The sequence below is a fragment of the Homalodisca vitripennis genome, chromosome 1, assembly GCF_021130785.1.
Source record: "Homalodisca vitripennis isolate AUS2020 chromosome 1, UT_GWSS_2.1, whole genome shotgun sequence".
Lineage (NCBI taxonomy): Eukaryota > Metazoa > Arthropoda > Insecta > Hemiptera > Cicadellidae > Homalodisca > Homalodisca vitripennis.
The window spans coordinates 180,444,828-180,459,857 of record NC_060207.1 but is presented as its reverse complement, the minus strand read 5'-3'; the positions used below and the strand labels follow the sequence as shown (position 1 = coordinate 180,459,857).

The 15,030-nt window shown below is 38.2% G+C and overlaps 2 protein-coding genes across 3 annotated transcripts in view; both read left to right on the top strand.

Annotated features, from left to right (window-relative positions):
• Window positions 1-8,993, top strand: part of LOC124352806 (PC-esterase domain-containing protein 1A-like) — a 29,374-nt gene extending 20,381 nt beyond the window's left edge. Inside the window, exons 7-9 of the mRNA XM_046802487.1 lie at window positions 3,501-3,574; window positions 6,308-6,472; window positions 8,380-8,993. Coding sequence (XP_046658443.1) covers window positions 3,501-3,574; window positions 6,308-6,472; window positions 8,380-8,693 — 553 coding nt within the window. The 3' untranslated portion in view covers window positions 8,694-8,993. The remainder of the gene's footprint in view (window positions 1-3,500; window positions 3,575-6,307; window positions 6,473-8,379) is intronic.
• A 4,045-nt stretch (window positions 8,994-13,038) lies between these two features.
• The window catches only part of LOC124352805 (translational regulator orb2), a 902,153-nt gene continuing 900,161 nt past the window's right edge, over window positions 13,039-15,030 (top strand). The window contains exon 1 of one of the 2 annotated variants that reach the window (XM_046802484.1): window positions 13,039-14,143. In XM_046802484.1, coding sequence (XP_046658440.1) covers window positions 13,166-14,143 — 978 coding nt within the window. In that variant the 5' untranslated portion in view covers window positions 13,039-13,165. The remainder of the gene's footprint in view (window positions 14,144-15,030) is intronic. The other variant, XM_046802485.1, reaches the window with a different exon arrangement.

Sequence of the window (15,030 nt, the reverse complement as noted above, 5' to 3'; positions counted from 1 at the left end):
CCTCACTGTCAAACCCACCAAGGCTGCTGTGGTTGCCTTTACCAGGAGGCGCCAGATGGAGGGCATTGGTCCCTTTCTATTCAAAGGCTCTCCCGTTGAGCTGAAGTCTGAGGTCAAGCACCTGGGCGTGATCCTAGATAGGGTTCTAAACTGGGGACCTCATCTAGAAAGGGTCATTGCCAGGGGGAAGTGGTCTCTAATGCAATGCAGATGTGTGATAGGTGGGCCCTGGGGACTGAAGCCGAGGCTCTTATACTGGCTTTATGTTTTCGTGGTCAGACCTGCACTAATGTACCGAGCTGTCGTCTGGTGGCTAAAAACGGAGGCCAAGACGGTGGTAGCTCGTCTGGCGGGTATCCAAAGGATGGCCTGCCTTGCTATCACTGGGGCTTTTCCTAGTGCGCCAGGCGTGGCTCTGGACTGTTGTCTTAACCTTGCCCCTCTGGACATTGTCATTCGGGCTATGGCCAGGAGGAGTGCCTACTGTCTTCAGCAGATGGGACTCTGGTCGGGCTGCAGCGGTGGGCACTGCAGAATTAGCACTCTGATACAGGAGGATGTTCTGCTCATGATCTCTGATCAGATGCCACAAAAGTTTTTCTTTGACAAACCCTTTAGGATTATTTTACCCTCAAGGGATGATTGGTCAGAGGGAAGGAAACCTTTTCCACCAGCGGAGCTCGAATGGTTCACAGACGGCTCTAAAACAAAAAGCGGCACAGGCGCTGGAATTCTGGGAGTGAGACCATGTAAGGAGCTGGTGGTCCCTATGGGTCCGTATCCGACAGTCTTTCAAGCGGAGGTCGCAGCTATTATGGAATGTGCTCGTGAGAATCTTCGTCTGCGATATAGGAGCAAGACGATTAATATTTTCACGGACAGTCAGGCAGCGCTGATGGCGCTGGATTCTTGCATGATCAAATCCAAACTGGTTTGGGATTGCTATCAGGCCGTTTCCTCCCTTGCCAGAATCAACAATGTAACCGTTTGTTGGATTCCTGGTCATGAGGGGATTCTTGGGAACAAAAGAGCTGATGCCCTGGCCAATCAGGGCTCAGCCACAATTATGACGGGCCCTCAACCGTTCTGCGGTGTTCCAAGGTGTGAATCCTCTAGGGTTGTCTCGAAATGGATTCGCGTGGAGCATGAGAGAAGATGGAGGTTGCATCCGGGTTTGAGAGTGAGTAGAATGGTATTACAGTCACCTTCTTCCAGGGTGGCTTTGGACCTTCTTTCATTAAACAGATCAATGTCTTCTAAGGTCATTGGTCTCATTACGGGGCATGGTCACCTGAGAAAGCATCTTCACAGAGTCGGCATCCTTCAGGAGGATCTGCTCTGTGGAAGGTGTAATGAGCAGAAGGAGACTGCTGAGCACCTGCTCTTTGATTGCCCTGCAATAGCAAGAGAGCGGTATGCCATCTTTGGTAGTTTGGACAGGAGTGGTGAATTTTCCCAGGAGGACTTGATAGATTATTTTCGGCGGTTTGTTGAACTGCTGAAGTTGTAGACTGGTGGGCCTCTTGGTGTGTTTCCGGGGTGCGCAAAAAGCCCTTGAGGCTTAAGTGCATGGCAGTAGGCCGCCCCAAGGGAAAAAAATAAAGTGTGCGGATCCATTCTAATTGTTGACTGTGGCATACGGAGAAGCTACTTTGAACAAAAGCAACGTTTATCGGTGTTATAAAATGTTTTCAGAAGGCCGGGCAGATGTGAACGACGACGAGCGTGCCGGACGCCTGAGCACTTCAACAACAGACGGAAAAATTGATGAAGTGAAGAAAATGTGCGACCTCGTGGCGTCGCGACCGGAAGGTGGGACCTTATAGAGGAATAATCCGTGGATCCGCCACTAGATTCCGTCTATTCCAAAACCTAACCAGCTTTGATGATTAAATAAATACTAATAATTTGGGTATAGTTCCGAAAGGTTCCCTAACAAAATACTACTAAAATCTAGACCACCCACGCTAACTTCTCCCGGTCCACCCTGCTCGAAAGCTGCACAACGACTCCCTGTGTGCACAACCTCCGGACACAGCCTGAAAACTTAGCAGGAACCATCCTACCAGAACCTGTCCGGAAGAATTCCGGATGGTAGGAGGCTCCTATTGTTTGAGCTAAAGGCTAGAGGTCGGCGCAGCTGGCTATAGCGTTCGCGGCAACAGACGGATAACGCGCGCCAAATTCAAAACTGTAGCGGCACTCGCCGCAAATGGTATTGGCCAATCATAGAATCACTGTTAGAGAAATTGCTGAGGACCTAGGCATATCGATTGGCTCGTGCCATTCGATTTTCATCAATAATTTGGGCATGAGACGGGTTTCCATAAAATTCGTACCAAAATTGCTCAATTTCGATCAAAAACAGGATCGCATGAACATTGCTAATGAGGTGTTGGAATCTGTCCGCGACGACCCGAATTTGCTCCAGAGGGTCATAACTGGTGACGAATCGTGGGTTTATGGTTATGACGTGGAAACCAAAGCTCAATCATCTTAATGGAAGCTGCCGCACGCCAAGTTCGGTCGAATGTGAAAGTTTTGGTTACAGTTTTCTTCGATTGTAGGGCCGTGGTGCATCATGAGTTCTTGCCACAAGGTAGAACGGTGAATAAGGAATATTACCTGCAAGTTATGCGCAATTTGCACTAAGCAATCCGCCAGAAACGCCCGAATTCGTGGAAAATAAAAATTGGCTTTTGCACCACGATAACGCCCCTGCTCACACATTGCTGCTTGTATGCGACTTCTTGGCCAAAAACAACACACTAATAATACCGCAGCCACCGTATTCCCCAGATCTGGCCCCCTGTGACTTTTTCTTGTTCCCGAAACTGAAGAGGCCCATGAAAGGACGTCGCTACGCCACGATTGGCGAGATAAAGACAGCATCGAAGGAGGAGCTGAACAAAATACAAAATAATGATTTTTTTGAAGTGTTTCGAAGACTGGAAAAAACGTTGGCACAAGTGTATAATATCCCAGGGGGATTACTTTGAAGGGGACAAAATAGATATTCACGAATAAATAAACAATTTTTGAAAATACACAAAATTTGCAATACTTTTTGAACACACCTCGTATGGCAAAAACACATTTTAATGATCAGTAATTAGTGTACTGCTGATCAGTTGATAATTGACGTGGCAGATCTGTGCAGGTTGAATTGTTGAATCCTGTTGATCGATTCAGGATTCGACTTTGAAACATCACTAGTTAGACGTTTGATCAAGATCTAAAATAAATTCTTCTTCTTTAGTAATAGACAATCGCCATATCAAAACAGTTGGCTTATACTGTAGTTTACAACCTAACAGCAATGTACTGTACTTACAACCATACATTTATCATGGACACAATATCAATTTTTAAGGAGAATTTGATATTTAGAGGTTTTTAATTTCTGGATTACAAATTGGTTTAAAATTTGTAAAAAGTGAATATTATGTTCTGAGATGCTGTAAACAGTCTACAGAGATAACCAACTTATTTTATTCCAGGAGGGCAAAAGACGGAATACACTATTTGCCAATACCAGTTCGTTTGATGACCAATTTGTTGCTGACTCATATAGGTAGGTATTTCATCCAGATCCTTTATAATGGTAGGATTTTTAGAGGCTTCTGTAAGTTTCTGATTTGATTAAGGTTAAATCTTGCAAATAACTTTTAAGAATAAAAAATACCAAACTGTGGCAAGGCGTATTTCCTGAGTGTTAATAAAGCCTATCACTTGAGAGGTTAGTACAATTTAATTTTTGTCTGTCTGTCTGCATAATATCTCAAAAAAAGATTATAGACTTGACATTTTTTTATAAAGCTTCATTTCTATATATGCAACACTGAGTTCGATGATGGTGCATGTCACTCCATGGGGTTTGGCAGAGCATTATGGAACATTTTTATATTGTTCTTAGGGGCAATCATGATGGCAATGAGAGAATAGCAGACTAAATAAATTTGTATAAGCATTTAAAGTATTTAAACAAGCATATGGCATTTTATTATGAGACATATTAACACGTGTAGCATAACTACCCCTACACATACATCATCTTTTGTGATTTGGTAAGTAGACTTTTATTATTTAATCACTGGTATGAAAACCAGCTCAATGAACCAAAAACGTGAATGTATCTATGTGGCAAGAGGAAGTTTTAAATATAAATTAACACACTAGGACAAAAGAATTTAAAAAAAATGTAAACGCAGTGCATAAAATCCAGCTAACGTTACATTTTTCTAGTTAAGTGTTGGTGGAATACTTAAAACAAAAGATGGAACGAGATTAATGATTTTTTACAATATCATTTTATATAATATAAAGATGTAATGAAAAAGTTCAATGTTGATGAGTCAAAGTTACATTACATAACAAAGTAAAAAAATTGATTAATAGTCTGGAAAGTAATACACCTTATCCTTGTAAGTGGCAGACGAAACCTCTGCAAGAAAACAAAAATCAAGAGGTTTACCATTTCTCTTATAGAATATGCATATCAAACCCAAATCCCATAGTGTTATATATTGTTGTAATCAGAGGATAGTTATACGAGGTGGGTTCAGAAAGTAAGTTCCATTTTATTACACTGCCGCCATAGCGCTGCATTGGATGTTCCGCGCATCCCCACTAGTCATCCTTGTTCACTGGCTATCGACTCACGCCATTTTAGGTGTTCTATGATGTGTTTTCAGTTTTCTCTGAACGTTTAAAATGTTTAAGACAATTAGTGATCCCGCAGATTATAAAATTCGTTCTGTAATATCATTTTTGAATGTAAGGAATGTGAAATCAGCTGAAATTTATCGTCAACTTCGAGATGTTTACAGGGAAGTGATGAGTGAAGGTATGGTGAAAATGTTCAACGGCGGTCGAACAAATGTGCATGATGAGAATCGGAGCGGACGGCCTTCTCTTGTCACAGATGATCTGGTGAGGGCAGTTGACGAAAAAATCCAAGAGAACAGACGTTTTACTATGGCAACGTTATCTGACGATTTCCAACAAATTTCACGTACTCTTTTGTTTGAAATTGTTACGGACTGCTTAGGTAATCGCAAGCTGTGTTCCCGATGGGTTCCAAAAATACTCACTTACGGGCACAAAATCAAGAGACTCCGAAGTACTTTGACTTTTCTCACACAGTACAGTGATGATGGTTAGGATTTTTTAAACAAAATTGTGACAGGTGATAAAACTTGGGTCCGTCATATCACACCAGAGTCCAAACAGCAGTCATTGGAGTGGCGACACACGTAATTCCCAAAGAAACAAAAATCCAAGACGACAATGTCTGCACAAAAATCATGTGCACTATCTTTTGGGATCAGAAAGGTGTTTTCTGATTGATTTTTTCCCAAGAGGTGAAACCATTAATGCAACAAGGTATTGCTAACCCTTAAGAAAACTAAGGCGGGCAATTCAAAACAAACGGAGAGGAATGCTCAGTAATGGAATCGTGTTGCTCCATGACAATGCTCGGCCCCATACCGCTGATGACACTAACATTGGTTCGACAATAACATTGGGAGCAGTTCGATCACCCGCCCTACAGCCTGGACTTGGCACCGTCTGATTACCACTTGTTCCTGCATATGAAGCACGAGCTAGGCGGTCATCGTTTTGAAACTGACGATGAAGCGAAGACTGCTGTGGAGTCGTGGTTACATTCGTCAGTGAGAACCTTGTACAAAGAGGGTATAGACAAATTGATCACCCGCTATGACAAGTGTTTGAACATCAGTGGAAACTATGTCGAAAAATAGTTTAAGGTTTGGGCTTTCATGTAGAAATAAAATTGTGTTAAAAAGAAATTGTTTTACACAATTTGTTGGCAACATCAGGTCTGTACTGTTGGACAAGGCAATAGCCATAGACTGTAAGCTCACCAAACAGACTCCATTGAAGATACCGAACTGTACAATTTATTAATATAAAAGATTAACTATCTTGACAATGTTTTTTCAGCACTATCCTAGGGCATTGAGCTTTCTGGCAACATCAGGTATGTACTGTTGGACAAGGCAATAGCCATAGACTGTAAGCTCACCAAACAGGCTCCATTGAAGATACCAAATTATACAATTTATTAATATAAAAGATTAACTATCTTGACAATGTTTTTTCAGCACTATCCTAGGGCATTGAGCTTTCTGGCAACATCAGGTATGTACTGTTGGACAAGGCAATAGCCATAGACTGTAAGCTCACCAAACAGGCTCCATTGAAGATACAATTATACACTCACTGATACAATTATACAATTTATTAGTATAAAAGATTAACTATCTTTACAATGTTGTTACAGCACTATCCTGGGGCATTGAGCTTCCCGGCAACATCAGGTCTGTACTGTTGGACAAGGCAATAGCTATGGACTGTAAGCCCTCCAGACAGACTCCATTGAAGGTACCGAACTATAAAATTTTGTCGCAGTTCAATAAGCATTCACCTACCCGTCAGAATACCAGAGGTAAGATTTTAGTCATTTATTGTTGAATGTCAAAATTTATTTTTTATTTTGAACCCTAATTGAATTAAAAAAAATTGATATTATTTTGCCCATACAAGTACTTGGATGACTTTTAAAATGTCTATTTAAGTTTGATTTATTAGATTTATACATTCATAATACAAAGAGTTACAAATGTAGCATGTATTATTGTTAAGGTAATTAAATAATTATTGTTAAGGTATATGTTAGTCTGTGCATTTCCATTATTCTGAATTGTAAATGTTGGCTTTTCTGGTTGCCAAGTGTGTACCTACATGTATTGGTCATTATCAAAACGTTTTAATTTTGTTGATTCAAAATCAACGGACATTAATCTGGAGCAAATGAAACAGTGTGGCAGCCATCAGAAAACTAATATTTTTTAAACTAAATTTTGTTAAAACTTTAATATGTAGTAGTATGTCATCATTTATATTTTTATACTATATTAATTTTGTAGAGTAGAATATCATGGAATAACCTTTAGTGACACATAATATTTCAACTAGATTCTGATAGCCTGCTGTTGTAATAATATTACCTGATATCACAATCCTCCAGCAGCCATCTTGTTACATCTAGAATAGGTCATCTTACTGTTTTGAAAACTTGCACTCATGATGTCTCAAAGCAGGTGAGATGTAAGACCTGGACTTATTTTGTCTCTAAGATGATCAGAGTCGGCACTAAGTGCACTTGACCAAAGAAATCAATGTTATTGGCTTTGACATTGTAATTTTGAGGAACAGCCAGCCTTAGCCCAATACTTGGCAACATTCTTGGTGTGCAAGTCAGTCAACACGAGTACTCAAAGTGTCACTAACGCTGTTGATTTCTATAAACTCTTTTCAATAGTGTTGTTGATAATGAGGTGTTACAAATGTTTGGGTTTCAAGATGTCATTGTCAAACACTAAAATCCAATAAATGTCCAAAGAACTTTGTAATAGGTTGAATTATTCCTTCTAAATAAATAAAGCATTAATCAAAACTAAAACGATGCTAGCTGGCAGAGTGACATAACACTGACAGATTAGACTCAATATCTGACCTGAAACAGTTGTTATTTTTTAAGTACCTAAAACCATAAAGAATGTTGCCTTGCATACTCTAACCATGGCAACATCAATTACAAAATTAAAGATGGCACCTAAGGAGTCTGTAGAAAGACACCAGCTCACTGTCTGCCTCCTCTAATTATAGTAGCCTGCATTGATGGCAACAACGCATTTAATGCATAAAGCGTTGGCAGTAAGACACCAGCTCACTGCCTGCCTGCTCTAACTAGTAGCTGCATTGATGACAACAACACAGATAATGCATAAAGCGTTGGCAGTAAGGCACCAGCTCACTGCCTGCATGCTCTGACTATAGTAGCTGCATTGATGACAACAACACAGATAATGCATAAAGCGTTGGCAGTAAGACACCAGCTCACTGCCTGCATGCTCTGACTATAGTAGCTGCATTGATGACAACAACACAGATAATGCATAAAGCGTTGGCAGTAAGACACCAGCTCACTGCCTGCATGCTCTAACTATAGTTTCAGCATTGATGGCAGCAACACAGATGACACATAAAGAGTTAGCAGTGAGGTACCAGATGGCAACATACAGATACCAGATACAGGTTCTCTGCCTGCCTTCTCTAACCTGTAGTAGTAGCATTTATGGCAACAACACAAATGGTACATACTATTTGATTCATTGTTCTTTAGTGGAATAGTATTCATTTTGATGCATTTTGAACAATCAAGATACACCTCAAGTCAAATTTATTAAAATCTGTTTTCTGTTGGATGTATGGAACTTGCAACTCAGCGTAAGACTGGAACAAGTATTAAATTAACTGTTTCAATACTATAATATTTGGTCTTCTTTTCAGGACTGAAAATCACATTTGAAACAAGTGAAGACAAATGTACATCAAGGGTATGTAGCTATTCTCAAGAAGGTTTGGAGCAGCTAGATTCTAAAAGGAAATATGTTTATCCTAGCCAAAAGGCAAGATATCAGCAGATATCTGAAGGATGTTCAGGCATTTCTCAGAACTCTCAAAGCACATCACAACGTGAGCAGCTTTTGAACCGTGAGACTCAAACTCGCCCTGAGCACTCTGTGGGACCATTCAGACGAAATAAGAGAAAGAGAAGTAAGAGGAAAAATCCGTATTACAGTAAATACAATCATCGATACTGAAATCCTTCATAATTCTCAAATTTTGACTTTCTCTCATACAATAAGGTTTGAGTTATGTACCAAATGTAGTTATTATACAGTTTACTGAGGTTACCTAAAATTGGTGATTTTAAATATTGTTTAAATTTATTTGTATTAAAACAACATTTTTTAATGTGTCTTTACAAAGTGTTAATCTTATTTTGTGTGAAACAATGTTCATATTTAACTAAAGAAATTGTTCTTTTTTGTGTGTTGTTGTACTATACAACGCTTCTTTATCTTATTAAATAAAGAAAACAATATTTGTTTTATAACAGATTGATTGTTGTATGGTTACTACTTTTCCTCCATTTCACCAAACATAACTTGTTGAATTTTTCATTTGTAAAACCAATGAATTTTAATAAGTAATTAGTTAAATAAATTATTTGTTCTCCTGTGCTATGCATTAAAAAACTTACACCAATTAATACATTTCACTTCTCTATTTTCTGAAGGGAACAGGATTATTCCAGACGTTTGCCATTGGTTAGTGATACAAAAACTTAGTAACACTACGTTTCAAGATCTACAAGTCTCCTGATTTAGAATAAAACGTACGGATAAAAGAACATAAAGAAAATACGAGAAAGGGGCTACCTGTAAAGGTAGGTTAAAAGTAAAAAATCGCATACCATTTTTGGTCCAAAAACCAATGTATGAAATGGGATGAAGCCAACCTAATACATTAGGAACCTCATTTCTTTAAAAAGAAATATATCAGTCACCCGTCAGTCGAAATTAGGCTGCTTTGGTTCTCAATTCCGAAAAATTGATTGACAAGGAAACTTAAAGTATCAAACATATTAGAGATTTTTAATAACCAATATGGAGTCACAGTATGGTTTTAAGAAGTTCATCTAGAATGAACAAATAATAAAAAAAAGCCCGGTCCTGTTTCCTGTCCTTTCCTCTTCTTTTTTGACCCCCATCTTCTGCCATGAAGACGCCATTTACTATTGGCCTCTGGCCAGTTCTATGTGGTTCGTCAGGGTGTGCTGGCCTATTGTAACCTTTATTATATAGTAGTTGAGTTTAGTCCCCTACACTGGCTGAGATTGTACTCGAACACACTGACAACTGAAATCTTTTGTCTATCTGTATCTCAAGAGACGAATGGCTTCAATACTTTTGGAGTGTCTATTCCTTTGCTTAAACTGGTTTTCACAGCAAGCCATAGTGCATAAGCAAAGGGCGGTTACCCTCTGCCTTAGCGACCACTTGGTGGACCTGAGTTTTTAAAACTTGAGAAGGTCCAAGGAAACTCACACTGGACAAAGCCAATAGATAGTTCAAAGCTCTCAATTTTGGATTCAGTGAAAGAACCTTTTGTAGTGAAATAAGTAATATCGAGCACGACCAGACGAGTTGATCCTCCCCAAGTAGTATACGCTTTGGTGCTCGCGCAGCTGGACCCTTTGTGTTATGTAAGTCCAAAATGTCACTTCACTCGTTCAGTAGAGTGGAAGTGTGAACTACATTCAACCTCACTTCGTGTGGGGAGCAGCCTCTCCAAGAGAAGGCGATCCCATAGTGATGTGGGTGAAAGTCCCAGATGGAATGTAAGCTCATAATACTTGTAGATATCTGTCTCTCGTCAGTTGCACGAAGAAGTGCAAGACGCTGGAGTTACGGACGGATGATCCGTGTGATTCACAAAGAGATAGAACATGTTTTGGTGTTACCGAGATCTTCTTAGCCAGGAAAGTTTTAGTAGTTGAGTTTAGTCTTCTATACTGGCTGAAAATGTACTCGAAGAGAGAGCATGTTCTCAATCTTCCTCTCAGAGCTTCACGCTATCTTTTGGCTTTGTACAGTGCGAGTTACCTTGGACCTTCTCAAGGTCTAAAAAGTCAGGCCCCAAGAACCAAGTGGTCGCTAAGGCAGAGGGTAAAATCACCCTTTGATATGAACTCAACTACTCAAACTTTCCTGGCTAAGAAGATCTTGATAGACACCACAACATGTTTTATCTCTGTATATTCTGTAGTTTTATTAATTAGTGTAATGTTTTGTTTTTATTAATTGCATGTTTTGGAGTTGGTGAGCGTTGAGCTGACACACACTATGACGGTTGTTGTAATTCCTGACTTATACATGTCACAATGCTCTGGTATGATTTGTTTATTTTAACCTACATTGTAGTTAGGTGTTAGGTTAGTTATTCACCTGAGGAAGAGATCGGATTACAGATCTCGAAACGTGGTGTTACTTAGTTGTTGTATCACTGAACAATGGCAAATTTCTGGCAAAATCCTGGTTCCTTCACAATCCTTCCATTGCCAAAAAATAAACTACAAAACAAAGATTCTCTTTTGTGCTACAAGCCTGTTTAATGAATGATAATGAGGCTTCTATGAAGCATTTTTACTTACAAGGTCAATTCAAACTAAATTTTGAAATGATTTACCACATGTTTATAAGGACAAGGCTCAGACTGAACTGTCTTCCACAAAGAATATACTGCAGCTGATGGTTTCACCAGAAACGGACTGCTACAAGAAAGAAATTCATACATTGTTATTGTTTAGGCTGTGTCCTTTTCAAGGACTTTATAATACAAAATATATTGCTTTTAAAATTGTGTTTATTTTTATTATAAATGTAGAACTTTTTATCTCTATTAATTAATTTGTATTCCTTTTACTTAGTGAATAATAAGAAAATTTGATTATTCACTTATTCAACATTTTGACTAACAAGCGGTCTATGTCTAATTTTAATAAGATGCACATAAAAAACTAATGTTGGTGAATAAAGATGCAACCACAAAACATTTGGGGTCTTTTCTATTATAAAGCCGCATTTATTAAACAATTTTTTAAAACAAACACACTGATATGAAAGTAGCTCCTCTTACCTGAAGTGATGAAGTTGAAGAATTGTGATGGTGTGTAATAGATAAAGTGCGGTTACAATACAGAAATGCGGGAACATCACGGCGGGTATCTTATAATATCCTATTTTATTACAAATTTCTGAGTTTAAAATTATTGATGATTAACCTATTGGCAACTTTTTTAAAATCTGCATGTAATCTCTACACAAAAATACTTAGACTTATACCAATTTGAAAAGTAGTCACCTAATACATTTTTTTTTTAATTATCACAATTTGTAGTTTTGCAAGTAAATATTATACTTTGCAGATTTTTCTAATAAGATGCAAATCATAGGTATTTATATAAATCATAATAATTTATATTCTCTGTTACTTGACTGTTTATTTGACTGTCCGATCTGATTAGCTAACATAGCATGTTCTAAATTGGTGTCCTGGGACATACCTATCAACTAGTATAACTTCTGAATTCACCCTCTTTCTTCACATACATTTTACATGTACACTCATCTTCATTTAGATCCAAAAGTAAACCTATTCCTTCCTCATGCAACAATGAAAATGAAATGTTGCAATACAACACAAACACATATTACACAAACATCAATAGTCCAGCTTGTATGTAAACTGCATAGTCATGATCATGGTGTGCAGACAGCTAGAATCACAGCCATCAAGATGTCAACTGAGAGATCAGCTGATAATAACATGTCAGTTACTAATTTTATTTTCATGCATTAATATGAAATAAACATATTTATTATTACGTTTTAATATTCAATACTCTCAACCAATTCTTAAAAGCAGTTAATCATTACTACAAAACAAAAAACAAATAATTGTGCAACTTTCCTATTTTCTGTTATAAATGATTGTTATTTTTGTTACATTTCATTATTATTTATGAATGTTTCTTATTGCCTGTTTTAATTGTTTTATTGTTATGATTCCTTTATCATTTACTGATAGTCTCATACTCAATATATAAATATTATGTATCCATTCTGCCTGGAATAATTAGTGTAATAAGATAAAACATAAACCTAATTCTAGATATCACTTTTGAGCTGTAGTTGACTTGTGTTAGAATTAACTGTATACAAATACAAGTAATTGTTTTGACTTTTTATTTATTTTGCAAAACTTTGAAGGGGAGATGTGTCAAAAACCATAATTTTTCCCACTGTTTTTAATTGTACCAGCTATGGAGTAGATAAATTTAAATAAAGTTAGAAGAAATTATTTATCAAAGTTCGAGTTGAGATTTCGAATTTAGCGCCTTACAGAACGTCTGCAAGCAGATGTTTTTATCTCAAAACATCTGTGCAGACATCTGTAACCAATCAAAATCGACCTCTTTCCTTGCAGAGCTAGCGCAGCGCAACAAGCAAGTCGTAAACCAAACTACAGATTGCGACCAATAGCAGTTCAAATTCAAACGTGGAACTTGGCCAGTGCTGCTCTCAGCTGGTAGCGTTAAACTTTGGAAACTGCCCCAGCAGAAGTCGTTGAGTCGAAAGTGAAGTGTGTTGACGGCGGATGGTGTACGTGTGTGCGTGTTAGTTCTAACTTGATCATCCCCCAATAATTCTCGCTTCAGTAACTTCTAATGGGGGATTACAAATTTAGTGTGAATGCTAGCGTAGGTTCTGTGTCGTCAGTGGAGTTCCCTGTTAGCACGACCAGCAATTCGTCGTTGTTCTTCACCACACCTTCGTCAGTGCCGGACTCCGTGCCGTCCTTACAGCATTCGAGTTCGATGCAAGATGATCTTTTGATTGAAAAATCGTCTGTAAAGGCACAACTGAGCTCCCAGAACTCCGACCTAAACGGAGACCACAGCCTCAAGTCCAAAGATGAAGATGGAAGTTTGGGGGTCCAAGCCGATAAACAGAACGACCAGTCTCAACTGGGACCCGTAGTTTCTGCCCCTCTTCAATTGCCAACCGGTTATAATGTTTCAGAGCCGAGTTTAAATGTTATCAATTCTAGTAACCCGTCCACGGCCAGTTTGTGGTCCACTGGACCGATCGATGATGCGTTGATGCAAAGTTTAAATGTTGGGCCTGCCGTGAACGGGACTCTAGCGTTTCAAAATTTTCCTCCGACCAATCCTAATGCTCTTTATAACACAAGTTTAGGCCCCCAAATGTCAGGATTGCCCCAAACTCAAGTGCAGCCCCCGCAGCAACGTCGAGCCATAACTGCATCCCACAATTTCCCACATAACCTCTCACGGCACATTCAACAGCAAAACCATCCTCAGAACATGTACATGGCAAATAAAGGCTATACATCTTGGTCGAGCCCACAGCAGAATACCTGGTCTCAGGGCCCCCAAAATCAGGCTAATATGACTGGTCTCTCTCCATGGAATAGAGGCCGGTCTGTACCGAATCTAAACCCTTTACAACAAATGGCAAATCGCAAACCTAGTCCTACGTTTAATCATCAGCACTCCGGAATGGTTATTTCTCCCAAGTTTAGACGCAGTACTTCTTATCCAGGAAAAGGACTCTTTCCGCAGCCACCAACTTTCGAGATCACCAACATGGACGAGAATCGTGAAATGCTTCTACCATATCAGGTAGGGATAAGGGTGATGTGTTTGTGTTATTTGTCAAAACATATGCTTTTACTTGCTGCATGCATCTGAAATAATTATAGGCTATAAAAAAGTTTTAAGATCTCGTTTCACATTCTTTACATTAAACTGTTGTAAAGGTATTTTGTTTATAATTTACTTGGGTTCAGGCCAAGTGTAAATGCATGATAAAATAACAACGTACACATATTTTGGAATATTTATACTAAAGAATGACATATTTTTACAGAGATAGCTCTGAACAAATTATGTGAGATTTGAGTTGTGACATATTAATCCATAAATCATTCTTATGTTGTTTTTTTCTTTTAAATAAATTAATATCCAAGTCGAATACAGAGTTCTAGATCATTAACTGTATTTTTCTACTATTTATTATATTTTATAACCAAGTTTCTTGTGCCATTGATTAAATATGTTCAATTTAAAATACATCTAGTTCACTGTAAAATATATAATTACCCTGGTTTAACTTGGTTAGATTTACTTTTTAATAACAATTACATCATCCATTAACTATGTTTATTTTGCACAAATTGAAAAGTAAATTTTGTGGAAGCTCAAAATTTTACCCAGATATGTGTACAGTACATACTAGATTGCTAAGGTATATATAAACGTGACTCTTTTTGTAAGGTTGTGGATACACTCTTGATCGGCCTATCTCTGAAATATATTTTAGGTCTCTTAATATGGTGTTGTAGTCATACTTTTATTTAATTTAATTGCTTGCAACATGTTGTGTATAATGACTTCTAATTAATCTTATAATAGGTGAAGGTGAATACTGCCTGACATTACTAAAAAACAATATTATTTGAATAAGTATACTTTGATACTATTCTTTTATTGATTGAAAAGGACTAGCC